This window comes from Canis lupus, chromosome X (genome assembly GCF_048164855.1).
Source record: "Canis lupus baileyi chromosome X, mCanLup2.hap1, whole genome shotgun sequence".
NCBI classification, from domain to species: Eukaryota; Metazoa; Chordata; class Mammalia; order Carnivora; family Canidae; genus Canis; species Canis lupus.
Window position 1 is genome coordinate 3,127,995 of NC_132876.1, and position 17,062 is coordinate 3,145,056.

The window sequence follows — 17,062 nt, forward strand, 5'->3', positions numbered from 1 at the left end:
GTTTCTAAGTCGCAGCTGTCCACACCTCCTCGACACTCCCATTCCCTTCTCTGGCTCTGCTGTCCCTTGAGCACAGTCTCTGCTCTGACCCTCAAGGTCACGGTCTTCTCTGGCCCCTCTTTCCAAATTCAGTCTTAAGCCAGACCAGAAAGCCCCCAACCGGAAGGCCCCACCCAGCCCCCTACCCTCCCACCCAGTAGCGGATAGAAGGCAGCCTCCGAGGGTGAGGTCGTGACCCTTACCCGTCCGTAGGCGACCCCCCGGCCAGCCTCCGCGCGCCCTCAGCTTGCACCCAAAGGCCTCGGGCCGCTGGCGGTCACCCTTTTCTCCCCACCAGCATGAGCCGAGGATCGGCCGAGATGCCTCCGCCAAGGGGATTGGCTCAGCTCGGCGCCGGCTCAGCCAATCGGCGCTCACAATGTGATCCTGTCCAATGAGGCCAGGCCTCGGCTGTGAAAGCACAGCCCCCTTGCCCTGGGCCTGGCCTTTGTCCGCTTAGCCCCACCCACCACGGCTCCCCGCCAATGGGGAGCAGCGGCGGCGAGCGGGCTGCCAATGGGGAGCGGAGCCGCGCGCGCGGGGCGGTGGGAAAGGCGCCGAGTCAGTGTGTACGTCGGTTGCCGTAACAACGGGCCGCGGAGTCCATCGGCAATGGTGAGTGGGGGCCGCCCTTTGGTGCCCCGCGGCCAGGGGCTGAGCCCTTCTCAGGCTTCGTGTGGCCCTGCCGTCGCTCCCGCGCCGCTCTCGGCTTTGGAGTGCCCCTACTTCCTCTCGGCTAGTTCCCGGAAGGGTAGGGTAGAGACGTCGGCCGCCACCTGGGCCTGCGGTCCTGCGCCGCCTCCCCTTCGTTCAGTCTGCGCCCACCCATCCCTCGGGCGCGCGTGGCCTTCCCCTGCCAGCCCCCGCGTGACTGCCCCTGGTCAAAGAATACTCGGGTTACCCGCAGGCTCTGACCTCTCAGACCCTGACCTCCTGGTCGCTTCGTGCTACCAAAGTTTACCCACAGACCTGGGAGGAGGTTTATTATGTTTGATTGTTAACGTGCATTCTGAATAAATACAGGGATCTTTCGGGAGACGTTTTGATCTAATTAAAGTAGGCACAGACCTGCCTAGTGGATGGAATTTTATTATACACCTTAGCAAAGTAGTAATATTGGGCCAAATGTAGAAGTAATCACAAAGTTGGAGTACAGAGAGGAGGAATACTGCGAGCCAATGTTGTAAGGGCTTTTCTTGAATTAGGATCGCCAAATTCAAGGACAGCTGATCATCTGTACAGTTATCCACAGTCAGCTCCTTGGCTGGATCTCTTTGGGGATGATTTTCAATAAGAGATGTGCAAAGGAACACGGGATCTCCTTGCTTCTACAAAGAATAGGAAAAAAGAAGGAGGGATAGCGGTGCACGGAAAGATTGTTGTTTCAAGTAAAGCCCTGTTATCTCTCCTATTAAGCAAAGCTGTGGAATTGCTTGGTGTAAATATTTTATGTAAATATTTGTAACTATTTTATGTAAAATATGGATTGCATCACTTAATATCGTACTTCTGTGTTTGTAAAACACCTAAAGGCCTCTAACTTTAAGAAGGCAAGCATGGCATCATCTGCCCAACGAAAAAGGATGAGTCCTAAGCCGGAGCTGACTGAAGAGCAGAAACAGGAAATCCGGGAAGCTTTTGATCTCTTTGATGCTGATGGAACTGGGACCATAGACGTAAAGGAACTTAAGGCAAGCCCTTTACATTCCCACTGTACTGCCTTCCTTTCCTCTACTTCTTTCTCTTCTTTCCTTGTCACTGCTCTACCCCTTTTGCCCTCTTTTCCCTGCAAAAAGTTTTCCTGTTTTTCTCTTCTCCTGTCTTTATTTACCTCAAGTGTTATAAAATAAAATTGAGCACAAATATCAATCTGCATAACGCTATAGTGTTTCCCAGTCATTTTAACATGATTGTGTCAGATGCTGGCCTCATGCTCTCACTGTCATTTTTGTTCCTGCCAGGTTTTGATGTGCATATTGACATGATCCTGTTTTCATTGTAGGTGGCAATGAGGGCACTGGGCTTTGAACCCAAAAAAGAAGAGATCAAAAAAATGATAAGTGAAATCGATAAGGAAGGGACAGGAAAAATGAACTTTAGTGACTTCTTGACTGTGATGACTCAGAAAATGGTAAGTTACTAGGATAATCAGCCTATTTTCCACCCATATTGGTGAACAAATTTGAATCTAGATATAAAAATGTCTTCACTGAAGAAAGGTTAATACCAACTGGAGGGTTCTGCTGAAAAAGGGCAGTACTTATGACTGACAGGATGCTTAGGTTCTATCTGGCTCTCTTCAAGGCCACAGAATCACAGGAAAAGTCAGTTTACCCTTTGAGTAAGAGAACTGCTGTCACTCTTTTGTGATTATTTTTTTCCAACTGATGTGTTAACGTGCTGACCACAAGCAGTAAAACCTGTAAACACCAGCAATATTGCACTGCCTGACAATATGAAATGCCTATACTTTAAAGGTCAAAATTCTTTTCTCTCTCGTTTCTGATTCTGGGCGGCTCTAGCCTGAGGGCGGGTGACTTCTGACAGCTGTGTTTTCCACTACACTGGGAATTTGGCCTTTCAGCACTTTCATTTTTTTTCTTTTTTTCTGATTTTATTTTTTATTTTTTTATTTTTATTTTTTGGAGTTCGATTTGCCAACATATAGTATAACACCCAGTGCTCATCCCGCCAAGTGCCCCTCTCAGTGCCCATCACCCAGTCACCCCAACCCCCCGCCTACCGCCCCTTCCACTACCCCTGTTCATTTCCCAGAATTAGGTGTCTCTCATGTTTTGTCACCCTCACTGATATTTTCACTCATTTTCTCTCCTTTCCCTTTATTCCCTTTTGTTAACTTTTATATTCCCCAAGTGAATGAGACCATATAATGTTTGTCCTTTTCCAATTGACTTACTTCACTCAGCATAATACCCTCCAGTTCCATCCATGTTGAAGCAAATAGTGGGTATTTGTCGTTTCTAACGGCTGAGGAATATTCCATTGTATACATAGACCACATCTTGTCTATCCATCCATCTTTCGATGGATACCGAGGCTCCTTCCACAGTTTGGCTATTGTGGGCATTGCTGCTGTAAACATCGGGGTGCAGGTGTCCCAGCGTTTCACTGCATCCTTTCAGCACTTTCAAGGTTGAAGTCACCCATTCCCTAGTGCCTCACTTGTCCCCATTTTATTTTTTAAAATTTTATTTATTTATTCATGAGACACACACACACACACACACACACACACACACACACAGAGGCAGAGACACAGAGGGAGAAGCAGGCTCCATGCAGGATCAGGCCCTGGGCTGAAGGCGGCACTAAACCACTGAGCCACCGGGGCTGCCCACGTGTCCCCATTTTAAAGGATCCAGAGGATCAAGAAAGACTATAATATGTCACTTGAACAATCCACCTCACTCCCCTGAGTGTCCTCCCACCCAGGATGTATGTTTATGTTCCCCTTGGGCCATTACTTTTTTGATGGCTTTTGGCTCCTCTTTTGTGTGGCTTGTCTATGCTCAACTGGCCTGTGGAAAAGTAACTCCTTGTGTGTCTCAGGTCACAGGTCTATGCCTACTCTGATGATTCTTTAGCTTAGAAAACATCTAATCATACCTCTATATTTTTTGTCTGTATTAATTTAAGAGATCAGGAAGCCTAATGTTCTGTAACTACCTAGTAAAGCCATCCCACATTGAAGGTAGGTTCCCAAATTGCTCTGCTTAGAGTTCTTTTTTAAAATATTTTATTTAAATTCAATTTGCCAACATATAGTATAACACACAGTGCTCATCCCATCACATGCCCTCCTCAGTGCCTGTCACCCAGTTTCCTCATCTCCCTACCCTCCACCCCTTCTGCAACCCTTTCTTTGTTTCCCAGAGTTAGGAGTCTCTCATGGTGTGTCTTCCTAATATTTCCCCACTCAGTTTCAGAGGGGTTCTTTCTATCTTCAGCTTCCTTTCAGGAATTCCTGGAGTTTGAGTTCTTGGAGATTTCCTCTCTTCCTCTTTCAGAGTACCTGGGATCCCAGTAACTCTCTGTGATCTCATAACAAGTTAAATGCCCTCTCTTTCCTCCCTGCGTCTCCCTACCCCCTCCAAGAGGATCCCTCTTCCACCAGCTTAAGCAGTATATTTCCCCTAGCTTTAACTCTACCCTCTACTCCTTTTTCTCTTTGGTTTGTACAGAAAGAATGTTTTAAGTCACTCTTTTATATTTCCTTTTTAGCCTCCGTGTTGATAATAATGTCACTGAGTTTGTCCTCTTCTACCCTGGATGGTGTTTGATCCCTGTCATAAAGGCCATCATCAAGACCACGTAGAGGGGTTAGGTGCTACTGTGGCTGCTGCATGAGTAACTGCTCCTGTGTTTTCTCTTTACTTGTTAAGTCTGAGAAAGATACCAAAGAAGAAATTCTGAAAGCTTTCAAGCTCTTCGATGATGATGAAACTGGGAAGATATCATTCAAAAATCTAAAGCGTGTGGCCAAGGAGTTGGGTGAGAACCTCACTGACGAGGAGCTACAGGTTTGTGAAGCATCAGATTGGAACTCAATTCCTGATCAGAGCCCCTGTATGACTTTTCTGAGTTATATTTTCTCTAATGTGAGCCCCACTTTGAAGGAAACGTAGTGTTCTCTTGTCCCTCTGTTGACCACTTTATTTCCCCTTTGATAGCATGACAAACCTACGGGCTCTGCTCCCAGAAAAATGAACACTTGTACAATTTTTTAAAATATTTATTTATTTATTCATGAGAGACACACAGAGATTGAGAGAGAGAGAGGCAGGCAGAGACACAGGCAGAGGAAGAAGCAGGCTCCTTGCAAGGAGCCTGATGCGGGACTCAATCCCAGATCGTGGGATCAGTCCCTGAGCCTAAGGCAGACGCTCAACTGCTGAGCCCCCAGGGGTCCCATCACTTGTACAATTTTACTTACTATTTTAAGTTTTAGGAATCCCCGCGGTCAGGGTGATCTTCAGGTTCCCTTCTCAATGATATGTGTGTGTGTGTGTGTGTGTGTGTGTGTGTGTGTGAGACAAAGCATTGCTTGATTTTCAAATCACTTTTTGGGAACCAAGCTGTTACAAAAAGTGCACATTTGCATTGGGTGGACCACAACTATCTATTCATGTGACGTTAGAAAGACTATTGTCTAGTCATATTTGAGTTTCGTTTATGAATGAATCTAAGCTGAATCCTTATTGTCCTGCAGGAAATGATCGACGAAGCTGATCGTGATGGAGATGGAGAAGTCAATGAGCAGGAGTTCCTGCGCATCATGAAAAAGACCAGCCTTTACTGAGCTCAGTCTCTTGCTTTCCTGTTGTGTGAAACCTGGGTTCTGAGAACGTAAACTATTTTCTCCTACTGACCTCCCTGTTTAACTTTAGTAACAATCTTGAATATCTTTTAGGTATTTGACAGTCTTCTTTGACATTTCAGTTCTTTGTAAGGTGACCTGCTGATTGCTTTAATTCCCTGAAGCAAAACGAGAGCACACTAGGGTGGCAGAGGGGTCTTAAAGCTTTCACCCACCTGCATTTCTTTCTTGTATCACCTCACTATTGTCATACATTTCCACGTGTATACCACCACAGAACGACTTCTTAGACAAGCACATGTTGTACCCATGCCACCAGAAGCAGGGGGTGTTCCTTGATGTTTCTAGTTCTAACTGACACCTGAGTGCAGTTTTCTCTTTTATATAACCCAGTGAATTTACTCACTTGTATTTGGATGTGTGTTTGTGCTATTTGTCTTAAAAAATAAAGCCTTTCTTATTTTAAGCTTTTGTTCTCTATGGATGAGTTCTTTAGCCTTGGCTGTGAGTTAATCTTCTAAACCAGTATGTTGAAGGCAGCCCCGGAGATCCCAAACTCTTTCCCAGCCCATGGACAGAAGATGAAATTATCCCTTACTATTGATTTGAATTGTTTCTTGCCTTGGGAGTTTGTCAGGGTTAAAAATAGCAGTTTCCATTTCACCTCCACCTAAATGCTGCCTTAACAATAGTTTGGGCACAGCATGAGGCTGAGAGGCCTGTTGGTAATTTGTGCTTAAACAAATCAGGGAAAGTCAAATTGCTGTGACAGTAGGTTGACTGTAGCCGACCTCTGGCCAGTGTCTCAAAATTAAAGTCTCTGCCTGAGGCTGATGGTGGAGAACAAAGAGGGCCAAGGGGAGATGGAGAGAATTGGTTTCAAACTTTTGGGGAGCATCCTAATCCCAGGATAGGGTTGCCTGATTTAGCTAGTAAAGAGAACACCTAAGCCAATTTGAATTTCAGGTCAATTTTTTTAGCACAAGTATATCCCACTTGGACTTTCTGTTTATGCATTGTTGATCTGAAATTTAACTTTACTTGAGTTTCCTGTATTTCCAGTGGTAATCCCAAATGGGGAACAGGTAAAGAGGCATGACCCTCATCCCTGGACCCTGGCATCCTGGAGGACTTGGGCACCCTCCAACATTCGCCTGCAGGGGGATCATTCCCTGAGAAACCCTGGCATGTGGTGAGAGGAGCCAAGAGCAGCCTCAGACCTGAGTCCTCTCACCGGCTCCGCCTCTTCCTGGCTGCTAACTGGGGACAAGCTCCTCATCCATGTGCCTTGGATTCCTTGTCTGTATAGTGAGGAGAAGAATTGTGCTTAAGTCAGAGTCACAGAGGGCCCAGGGTAGACTCACACAAAGGGCCAAGAAGGCATTTCAGAAGTGTTTGTTGTCAACCTCATTTCCTTGGTCTGGTTGTCACATAGCTTCATTGTTAGATGTGGGTCTGTGAAGCTTTTGTGTTTACTGTCCCCCAAAGCTGAGTTGACAGCATTTACCGGGAGGGTTTGACCTTTGTCATACTGCTGTTTTCTAATAAGAGGCGTATGATCTGATAAAAGACACACAATATTGGAAAGGAGTGAGAAGACTGTGCCTGACTTCCCATTTTACTATTAACTGCCACCCTGGAAACATTCTTATCTCCTCCTCCTTAATGTTCTCATAAATGAAATAGAATCAGGAATGGGGGGGAGGGAGAGCGAGAAGTAACGTGTCGTCAAGCATAAAAAAGAAGCATCAGGTGCTCATCATATAGGTGCCCGCCAGCCATTTGAAAACGGGTTTGCCGTTGCTCAGTGGAGGGGATGGGGACAGAGGGAGGGATCAGTGGGTGTGGGACTGGCACAGAAGGTCACATGGGGGTCAAGAATAGGGGGACAGAGAGGCAGCTGGGACCACTTTGTGTGGGGGCAGAAAAGAGAGCTGCAAGGGAGTGGGGGAGTGTGGATGCAGAGAGGGTCAGTTTATGTAGGGATGGACCAGGTAGTTGAAGGGAATGGAAGGGATGGGAAGAAATAGTAGGAGAGGTCAGTGCAGGTGCAGATGATGCAGAGAGTTGTAGAGCAGGTGAAGGGTGATGGGGAGGGAGGGGGCAGAGTCAGCTCAGGTAGGGATGGACTAAGAGGGGTAAGGGAGATGGCAGGGGGTGGGGACAGAGAAGTAGAAAAAGTTTCTGTGAGATCGGACGAGGGAAATGGAAGAGGAGTAGTGAGGTAAGACTTGAAGTGGGTAGAGTGCATAGGGAAGGTGAGGCAGAGTAGGTCAGTTCCCGGGAAGGATCTACAGAGCTAGAGAGGAATGCAGGAGGCTTCGAAGGCAGAAAAAAGGAAGCAGAGTCTACTAGAAAGTAGGGTAGAGTGCAGTGAGGAAGGTAGGAGAAGTCAGTCCAAGTGGGGACATTTTAGAAAGACCCTGGAGAGGGACGCCTGGGTGGCTCAATAGGTTAAGTGGCTTCCTTTGGCTCAGGTCATGATCCCAGTGTCCTTGGATGGAGACCCACATTGGGCTCCCTGCTCAGCGGAGGGAGTGTCTGCTTCCCTCTCCTTCCTGCTCATGCTCTGTATTGCTATCTCTGTCGCTGTTTCTTTGTCTCTCTCTCTCAAATAAATAAATAAGATCTCTAAAACAAAACCAAACAAACAAACAAAACCCAGAAAGATCCTGGAGAGTGAGAAGGGGCTGAGAAGTAGAGGGCCCAAGGTCAGTCCATGAGGAGAGGAAAAAGTGATTCAGGCGGGGGGGGGGGGGGGGCTAGGGCACAGAAACAGAGCAAGGGTTGGTTTCTATGTAGATGGTCCAGCACTGTAGGGGCTTGGTGGTGGGGTGCTTGGGGGTGATGGGGAGGTGGAGGAAGCAGAGGTCAGTTTTCATGGGGCTGGAGGGGTGTGGGGGTGGGATTTCACACCGAGAGCTCAAAGATTGGTTCATGACAATTGGGAGGAAAGGGGGGGAGGGGGGAAGAGATTCCTTCACGTGGAGTTGAGGGGAATGCGAGAGAGGTTAGTTCATGTGAGGGTGGAGTAGAGAAGTTTAGGGGTGTAGTAGGATGGAGAGCAAGAGAGAGAAAGAGAGAGACAAGGTATTCCGTGTTGAGCTGGGTATCGGGAAGGAGAGGGAGATGAAGCTGGTGATGTAAGATGGACCAGAGAGAGGCATGCGGAGGTAGCAGGGATGTGGGTAAAGAGGAAGCAAAAGTGCCTTCCTATGGAGCTGGGGCAGAGAGTTGGAGGGGTGGAGGGGTGGAGGGGTGGAGGGGTGGAGGGGTGGAGGGGTGGTGGGGTGGAGGGGTGGTGGGGTGGGGATGAGAGGGAGCTGAGGTCACTTCCTACAAGGATGCAGCAGAGAGATCCAGGGAGATGGTGGGAGTGGGGACTTTAGGGGAGGGTTGGAGAAGGAGAAGTCAGTTCCTGTTGGGCCTAGAGGACCTTCTTAGTAACTCAGGGACGTAGGGAATTTCCTTGAAAGACCTCTCCAGTGGAGTAGTCTTTTCTTTGCTCCAAAGTGTTCCAACTGCTAGCAACAAGTTCTTTAATCCATAGCCGTATCAGGCTCCATAGGAGTAAAATCTATCTCAGAAAGTTGTTTAAAGAGAGGAGGGCAGTCCTTGGCTTTCAGACCTGGACTTGATGCTGGAACCAGGAGGTTGATAAGGCATGACAGGGCGGACATGTACACTGGCTGCCCTGGGTACCTCTTGGGGTCTATTTGCCTTCTATCAGATTTTACATGCTGATTTTTGTCACACTTTCAAATACTGTGAGTTTTGCCAACACACTGCAAGGGAGTGATACACTCAAAGCAGCCCTTTGCCAACAGCCACAAGTCAGCCACATTTCCACAGTCATCCTGAGACACACTGAAATGTCGCTTTGACTAGAACTGCTTGCACCCTCACGAAGCCAAGTTCCCCCACAGTCCAGGTACCACCTTTTTGGAGCCCTCCATGGCCATTGTGATAAGTGCCTTGTAGCAAGTGGCTCCCTCCTCCACGCCGTGTCTCAGCACCTGCTCAGCTCCACATCCTATATTCTAGAGGTCGCTGGCATATTGCGCATCTTCAGCTGTGGCAAAAGCAATCAGTCTGCACTGATCACAGCTGTAAAGCAGTGACACCATTCTAGCGGGCCATGCTGTGACATAGTGGACACATTTAGTGACCCAAATCTTCATCGGTGGCTCCTAGAACTCTCATAGAGGCTCCAGGTTCATTTCTAAAACGTGACAACCACAACTTGTTTTCTCTAGCTTTTCCCTGCTGACCCTCAGTCTTCTCTTCTAAGTAACCACTGCCTTTCTCCTGCTTTCTGATTGCTACCACTTAGAGGCTTATAATTTTCATTTCCTTTTTCCTCCTTGCCCCAAATGTCTAGTAATGTCACCAAGATGACTCTACAGGAGTCACTCTGATCCACCCCTTCCTTTTTTTATTTCTGAAGCTAGCATGTCAACCCAAATTTGGGTTGCTGTAATGTCCTTCCTTCCTTGCCACGTGGCCCCTGGGATCTCTATGATGCGGTGTCTGCCCCATCTAGACTTCCTGGCAACTGTTCACTCCCTGGAACCCCTGGGATCCAGCAACCTTGCCACTCGCCTGGATTTCCTGCCATCTCGCTTTCCTATCCTCCGGCCTTTTTGAGCTTGAAAAATCAATCCTCTTGAAAGAATATGCCAACAAAAGAGGATTTATTTTCTTTCAGAAAGTTGCTCTTTTTCTTCCTTGCACTGACTAAAAAGCTTTTTACTTATCTGTCCTCAGCAGTTTTTGAAAGCCTCAATCCATTTTCAGCTTTAGCCTCCCTGAGACTTTTCTTTGGGATCCACATCATTGCTTTTTTTTGAAAATGCATTATTTGATGCGTTCTCTCCTTCTAGCTTTTACATTTATTTATGTATTTATTCATTCATTCAGCAAATACTTAACAAGCATCCAGGCCTTGACTCAGGCCCTGAAGTGAAAGAGACACACACTTGCTAGCTTCATGGGATTTACACTAGTGCTAGTGAAGGATTGAGAGGGGGCTATTTTAGACAGGGTAGCAAGGGAAGATCTCTCTGTTGAGATAACATTCTAGCAAAGACCTGAAGCCAAGCAGAGATCTGGGGAAAGAGTAGCCAGGCAGAGAAAACAGCAAGTGCAAAGTCCCCGAGTCAGGTGCGACCTTAGTGTGAGTGGGGAAAGCAAGCTAAGTGCAAAATGCCAAGTTGCAGAAGGAGGCAGGGGTTGGGTAAGTTAAGGTCTTGTAAACACCCCAAATGAGGGTTATGTTGTATAGGTTGGTGGTCAGCACTGGGATCTGAGCAGGAAAGTAACATGCCTTACACTGGAGTCTCACACTGGCAGCTGTGTTAAGAATTGCCTACTGCAGTATATATCTTTTCACAGTATGAGCTCATTTAGAGGTCTCCCTGGATAGTTACATGGCTGACTTAGAAAATTTTTTTTTGAATTTGGATTATTTGAGATTGAGAAATTTCTGGGGCAACTTTTGCTCTGAAATGCAAAGTGAGAGAGGCAGATTTCTCCTTCTTAGAATCCCCGTCTTTCACCAGCCACATTCCCTTCTAGGGTCTCTAGCAATGGGATCACAAATTATGCTCTGTGCTATTTTGCTTTCTGCCTTTTTCCTCCTCAGGTCCTCAAAATGTCATTATTATTTTCTCCCAAGTTCTGGTTATTTTCTCAGCCACAGCCAGTTCTTTCTTGCTGGTCACGTGTAATAGATCATTCTAGGGACAGTGGCTTTATTAACTCCCAGACCTAGGGTTTCCGAAACTCCTTATGGTTTAGAAAGGACTTGATCCTTGCATTATCAGTATTGGGCATGGATAATTATTATCCCATTTTACATATAAAGCAACCGAGGCTCAGGAAGTTTAAGCATGATAGCCAAGATTTAAGCTCAGAGTTTCTGACTCTAAACCTCATGTTCTTTCTACTCTATCACTCTTTTAAGTAAGACAATTTGATTCTTATTTCAGTGACTTTAAATACTCTTAAGTGGAAACAGGTTGGTTTATCCAATTCTCTTTCTCTCTGGTTTGGCTTACATTATTTCTATCTTAATTTCTCATTTAGAGTTTTGATTGCCTACAGCACCCACTAGGACCATTACTTAAATACATCACAGCTTCCTGCTATGGGTTTAGGCCCCCAAAGAGGTTCACATGACCAGTGCAATGATCAAGTTTATGTATCAACCTGACTGGGTTATAGGGTGTCAAACATCATTTTAGGTGTTTCTCTGATGATGTTTTTGGATGAGATTAACATTTAAATCTATAGACTGCAGGAAACAGATTGCCCTTCCTAATGTGGGTGGGCCTCATCCAATCAGAAGGTATTAATTAAACAAAAAGATTGACCCTTCCCCCAGTAACAGAGAAAGAATCCCTCCTTTGAACTGGGACATTGGCTTTTTCCTGCCTTCTGACTCAAACTGAAACATGAGCTCTTCTTGGATGTTGAGCCTGCCAGCGGTCAGACTAGAACTAACTACACCATTGGCACTGCTGGTTGTTAGACCTTCACAATTAGACTGAAACTTACACCATTGGCTCTCTTGGGCCTCCAATTTGATGATTTGCCCTGCATCTCCATAATTGTGTGAGCCAACTCCTTATAATCCATCCATCCATCCATCCATCTCTCTATGTCTCTGTCTCGATGATAGATGATAGATAGATAGATAGATAATTATATGATTATATGTATATGTACAATCTATTGATTCGGTTTCTCTGGAGAACCCCAACTAATACAGCCAGCAGAGGGCAATCTCCTATCAAACACTGCCTGTTTCCCGTTTGGAACTCTTACACAATTGTTCTCTTCAAAAGGGAAAAAAAAAGTCTTCTTTTCCCCTCCAGACAGAAGAAGGTAACTTCAGACAGAGAAAGAAGCATAAAGAGCTGTTGGTATATGTGATAGGAAAAAGTCATCCCCAGAACAGGCCTGAGGCCTCCTGAGAAATGCATTCTGCATGAACTAGACACCAAGGTTCTGCTGGAAATCAAAGACCACATTATAATCAGTGGGATAAGCTAGAGGGCAAGATTTCACAGGTGGAACTTCTCTGACAGAAAGAACAATGGAATGAGCGGGAAGGATGATGGAAACTGACATTACTGACATAGTTTATGTGTATACATTATGTATAATCTTACATCCATTCCTATGTAAGAATGTAAATGCAGAAAACAAAATCTGGAGGTATGCATACCAAACTTTTTTTTTTTAAAACAACAGAAGTTTTTATTTTATTTTTTATGATAGTCACACACACAGAGAGAGAGAGAGAGGCAGAGACATAGGCAGAGGGAGAAGCAGGCTCCACACACCGGGAGCCCGACGTGGGATTCGATCCCGGGTCTCCAGGATCGCGCCCTGGGCCAAAGGCAGGCGCCAAACCGCTGCGCCACCCAGGGATCCCTGCATACCAAACTTTTAACAGTGGTTTTCTTTGGAGAGAGGAAAGTGCTTGGAGGGGGCTAGAGTGAAATGGAGTTCTTCCTTTTATTCTGTTCTAGGTTTGAATTTCTTCAAGATTGTATTGATGTATGACTTATATTTTTTAAATGTTATTAAATAACACTTCACACATATTATGAAGGCTATCCTATAAAAAAAAAAGCCAGAAAATAATAAGTGTTGATGAGGATGTGGAGACATGGGAACCCTGATACATGGCCCATGGGAATGTAACATGGTACAGCCATTTTGGGAAACAGTTTGGTGGTTTCTCAGGTTAAACATTGAACTATCATATGACACAAGAGTTTCACTCTTAAATATATTACCAAAAGAATTAAAAGTAGAAGGGGCTTGAAAAGATATTTGCACATCGATGTTCATAATAACACAATTTACAGTTGTCAAAAGATGCAAATTCAAGTGTCCATACACAGATGAATTGATAAACACAATGTGGTATATATACACAATGGAATATTATTTAGTTATGAAGAAGAAGTAAATTTTTATATATGCCAGGGTGCCTGGGTGGTTCAGTCATTAAACATCTTCCTTCGACTCAGGTCATGATCTCAGTGTCCTAGGATTGAGCCCCACATCAGGCTGCCAGCGCAGCAGCGGGGAGTCTGATTCTCCCTCTCCCTCTCCCTCTGTGATCTTTCTCATTCTCATTCTCTCTAAAATAAATAAATAAATAAATAAATAAATAAATAAATAAATAAATAAATAAATAAATAAATCCTTAGATTTTTTTCTTATATGCTATAGCATGGATGGATCCTGAAAATGTGGAAAAGGGCAGACACAGAAGAACAAATATTATATAGTTCCAGGTATCTGATATACCTAGACTAGGCAAATTTATAGAGACAGAAGGTAGAGATTACCAGGGGTTGGAGGAAGGGGGAAAGAGGATCTATTATTTGATGACTATAGACTTTGCTGGGGATAATGAAAAATTTGAGTATAGATAGTGGTAATGGTTATACAGCCATGTGAATATATTTAATGTCACTGAGTGGTACACTTATGAATTGTTAAAATAATAAGTATTATTTTACCTATATTTTGATCACAATATAAAACCTGAACAATTCTTTTCTTCTTTTAAAAAAATATTTTATTTAAATTCCGTTAATTGACATAATGTATTATTAGCTTCAGAGGTAGAGTTCAGTGATTCATCAGTCTGATATAATACCCAGTGCTCATTCTATCACGTGCTCTCCTAATGCCCATCACCCAGTTACCCCATCCCTACCCCGCTCTCCTCCAGCGGTGCTCAGTTTGTTTCCTACGGTTAAGAGTCTCTTTTAAAACCTAAACAGTTCTGGGACAGCTGGGTGGCTCAGTGGTTGAGCGTCTGCCTTCGGCTCAGGGCATGATCCCAGGGTTTCGGGATCAAGTCCCAGTTGGACTCCTTGCATGGAGCCTGCTTCTCCCTCTGCCTATGTCTCTACCTCTCTCTCTCTCTGTGTCTCTTATGAATAAATAAATAAAATCTTTTTAAAAAAATCTTAAAAAAATAAAACCTGAACAATTCTTAAAAGAAAGGGCTGTTGCACTATTTAGATCCAGTTGCATCCTTTCACAAAAAAGAAAAGAGTGGTTTCTAGGGACTTTTTTTTTTTTAATTTTTTTTATTTATTTATGATAGTCACACAGAGAGAGAGAGAGGCGCAGAGACACAGGCAGAGGGAGAAGCAGGCTCCATGCACCGGGAGCCCGATGTGGGATTCGATCCCGGGTCTACCAGGATCGCGCCCTGGGCTAAAGGCAGGCACCAAACCGCTGCGCCACCCAGGGATCCCAGTTTCTAGGGACTATAGAGAGGTGGCCTTGGTTTTATGGATGATGTATTTGGGTGAAGCAGTGAGTGCTAAGGAAGTTTCTGAAAGTTGGAATATAATAAGGAGATGTGAGAATTCATTGTCATCCACTTCATGCTAAACTCCCTGAGAGTGAGTACTGAAATCATCTTTGCTCATCATTGCAACCTTAGAACCTAGTACGGTGTTTGGTGCACCATGGGCACTCAATAAATATGTGTTGAATAAATGAATGAATTTCTGTGATTAAAATTTACTATAAAATACAATTTCTGGGACGCCTGGGTGGCTCAGTGGTTTAGCGCCTGCCTTTGGCCCAGGGCGTGATCCTGGGGTCCCAGGATCGAGTCCCACGTGGGCTCCCTGCATGGAGCCTGCTTCTCCCTCTGCCTGTGTCTCTGCCTCTCTCTCCCTCTCTCTCTCTCTCTCTCTCTCTCTGTCTTTCATGAATAAATAAATAAAATCTTAAAGAACAATTTCTATCCTATCATTTTAGGCACCATGGTCAATTATTTGATGCACAATGAGAAGTACAAGCCTGGAATTCACATGCTTGGTTGTCATTAGCATAGAAATAGTGTTTTGGTTGGAGCATGCTAACTGCTGTATCAAACCATCTCTGTATCTCAGTGAGCTGAGTCAACAAAGGATTATATTTCACTCATGTTATAGTTCAAAATCAGTGGAAGTAGGTTGGAGAGGGGGTTGGGCTCTACTCCACACCAGCTATTAGAGACCCAGCTTCCTCTATCCAGTAGCTCCACAGGTCCTAGGCACTCCAAGACCTCCACTAGCTTCTTTGCATCTGAATGGCAGATGAGTGAAGACAGAAATCTTCGAGGACCATAAGTGAAGTTTGAGTGTCCAGATCCTTAAAAGGGCATACATCTTTTTTTCCTATACCCATTGGTCAGAACTCAGTCACATGACTACACTGAACACAAGGAATTCTGGGAAATGTGGTCTAGCTCCAAGTAAAGGAGGAAAAGGAAATGGTGTTTGATGAACACGTAGCATCCCCTATGTCATAAATAAAATAGATGTGGGGAGCACTCCTGGGGCAACTGTGTATTGCGCATGGTAAGGGAAATTTGCCAAGGACCAGAGTCCCAGGAGCTTCAGTGCTTAAGAAATAGGAAGAGGAGGAGAGGTAAAGCAAAGAGACTGAAAATAAGGAAAGTGACTGCAAGAATGTTACTAAGCAAGGGGAAAGTGTGTCGAGAGAGATCTTAGAAAGAGCAATGTATGTGGAAATCAGACTGTGGTAGCTTAGGGGTGGAATGTGAATGAGAAAGTAGACTACTATAAAAGGGTAAGAAGAAAAGGGTAGCAGCTAGTGGTCATGCAGAACTGACTGATCATGTAGAAGTGGCACAAGGAGGGGCACCTGGGTGGCTCAGCGGTTGAGCGCCTGCCTTTGGCTCAGGGCAATGATACTGGAGTCCCGCATCCGGCTCTCTGCAGGGAGCCTGCTTCTCCCTCTGCCTGTGTCTCTGCCTCCCACTGTGTGTGTGTGTGTGTCTCCTGAATCTTTTTCTAAAGATTTTATTTATTTATTGAGAGACACACAGAGAGAGGCAGAGACACAGGCAGAGGGAGAAGCAGGCTCCACGCAGGGAGCCCCATGCAGGACTTGATCTCGGGACTCCAGGATTACACCCTGGGCCGAAGGCAGGCGCTCAACCGCTGAGCCACCCAGGTGCCCCTTATTTTTTAATGGGAGAGACTTCAGAATGTTTGAATGTTTAAAGGGAAGGAACCACAGTAAATAAAGACAGTGTGGTATAGGGCAAGGAACAAATAAATGACTATTGGAACAGAAGAAATGGTCCCAAATCAGACTTCAGTGTATACGGTGATTTGGTTTATGTCAGGAAAGGTGTGAAATGACAGACTGTCTCTGATACACCTATGTATGTGGTCATCTATGTGTATACTTTTATTTTTTCAAGAAAGGACTTAAGGCAGCCTGAAAAGGTACATTCTGGTGACAAAATAAAACAAATGTTTAAAGAGGAAGAAAATGACATGTTGGGACAATGACATGAAACATGCATTTAGGTTTTATAACTGAACATCTCTTTAATACTTACTGCTTTAAATATCAGTCCCAAGCTGATTTGAGATGCCTTGATCAATTTGTGCTGTGAACCATTAGATAATTCCATTTATGTAACTTGTCTGCAATGCCACTTTTCAGGCAGAGACTCAAATTTATTCTAGATGTTGCTAAGAGAATCATGCAGTCCCTGCTCTTTGCCCTGTGTATTGTGCAACAGCCTTTGACCACAAGCAATAAAACCTGACACGAACGTTAGACAGGCACTGACTGTTCTGGCCTCAGAAACAGCTTCTAAGTAAGACAGGAAGTTCG

General features: G+C 45.0%; 2 protein-coding genes across 3 annotated transcripts in view; one reads left to right on the forward strand and one right to left on the reverse strand.

Annotated features, from left to right (window-relative positions):
• Positions 1 to 380, reverse strand: part of NSDHL (NAD(P) dependent 3-beta-hydroxysteroid dehydrogenase NSDHL) — a 34,074-nt gene extending 33,694 nt beyond the window's left edge. For both annotated transcript variants that reach the window (XM_072816766.1, XM_072816765.1), the window contains exon 1: positions 243 to 380. The gene's annotated coding sequence lies outside the window, so the exon portion shown is untranslated. The remainder of the gene's footprint in view (positions 1 to 242) is intronic.
• A 134-nt stretch (positions 381 to 514) lies between these two features.
• CETN2 (centrin 2) lies at positions 515 to 5,843 on the forward strand. Its single transcript, XM_072816768.1, has 5 exons — positions 515 to 654; positions 1,572 to 1,730; positions 2,042 to 2,170; positions 4,443 to 4,580; positions 5,270 to 5,843. Exons 1-5 carry the CDS (start codon positions 556 to 558, stop codon positions 5,357 to 5,359), a joined length of 615 nt encoding a protein of 204 aa, XP_072672869.1. The 5' UTR covers positions 515 to 555; the 3' UTR covers positions 5,360 to 5,843.
• The last annotated feature ends 11,219 nt before the right edge of the window (positions 5,844 to 17,062 follow it).

Excerpts from the sequence above, each read along its gene's own strand:
- CETN2 (XM_072816768.1), top strand. The coding sequence starts at position 556 with ATGGGGAGCGGAGCCGCGCGCGCGGGGCGGTGGGAAAGGCGCCGAGTC. Across the intron at positions 1,731-2,041 it reads TAGACGTAAAGGAACTTAAG|GTGGCAATGAGGGCACTGGG; the intron begins GCAAGCCCTTTA and ends TTTTCATTGTAG. Across the intron at positions 4,581-5,269 it reads TCACTGACGAGGAGCTACAG|GAAATGATCGACGAAGCTGA; the intron begins GTTTGTGAAGCA and ends ATTGTCCTGCAG.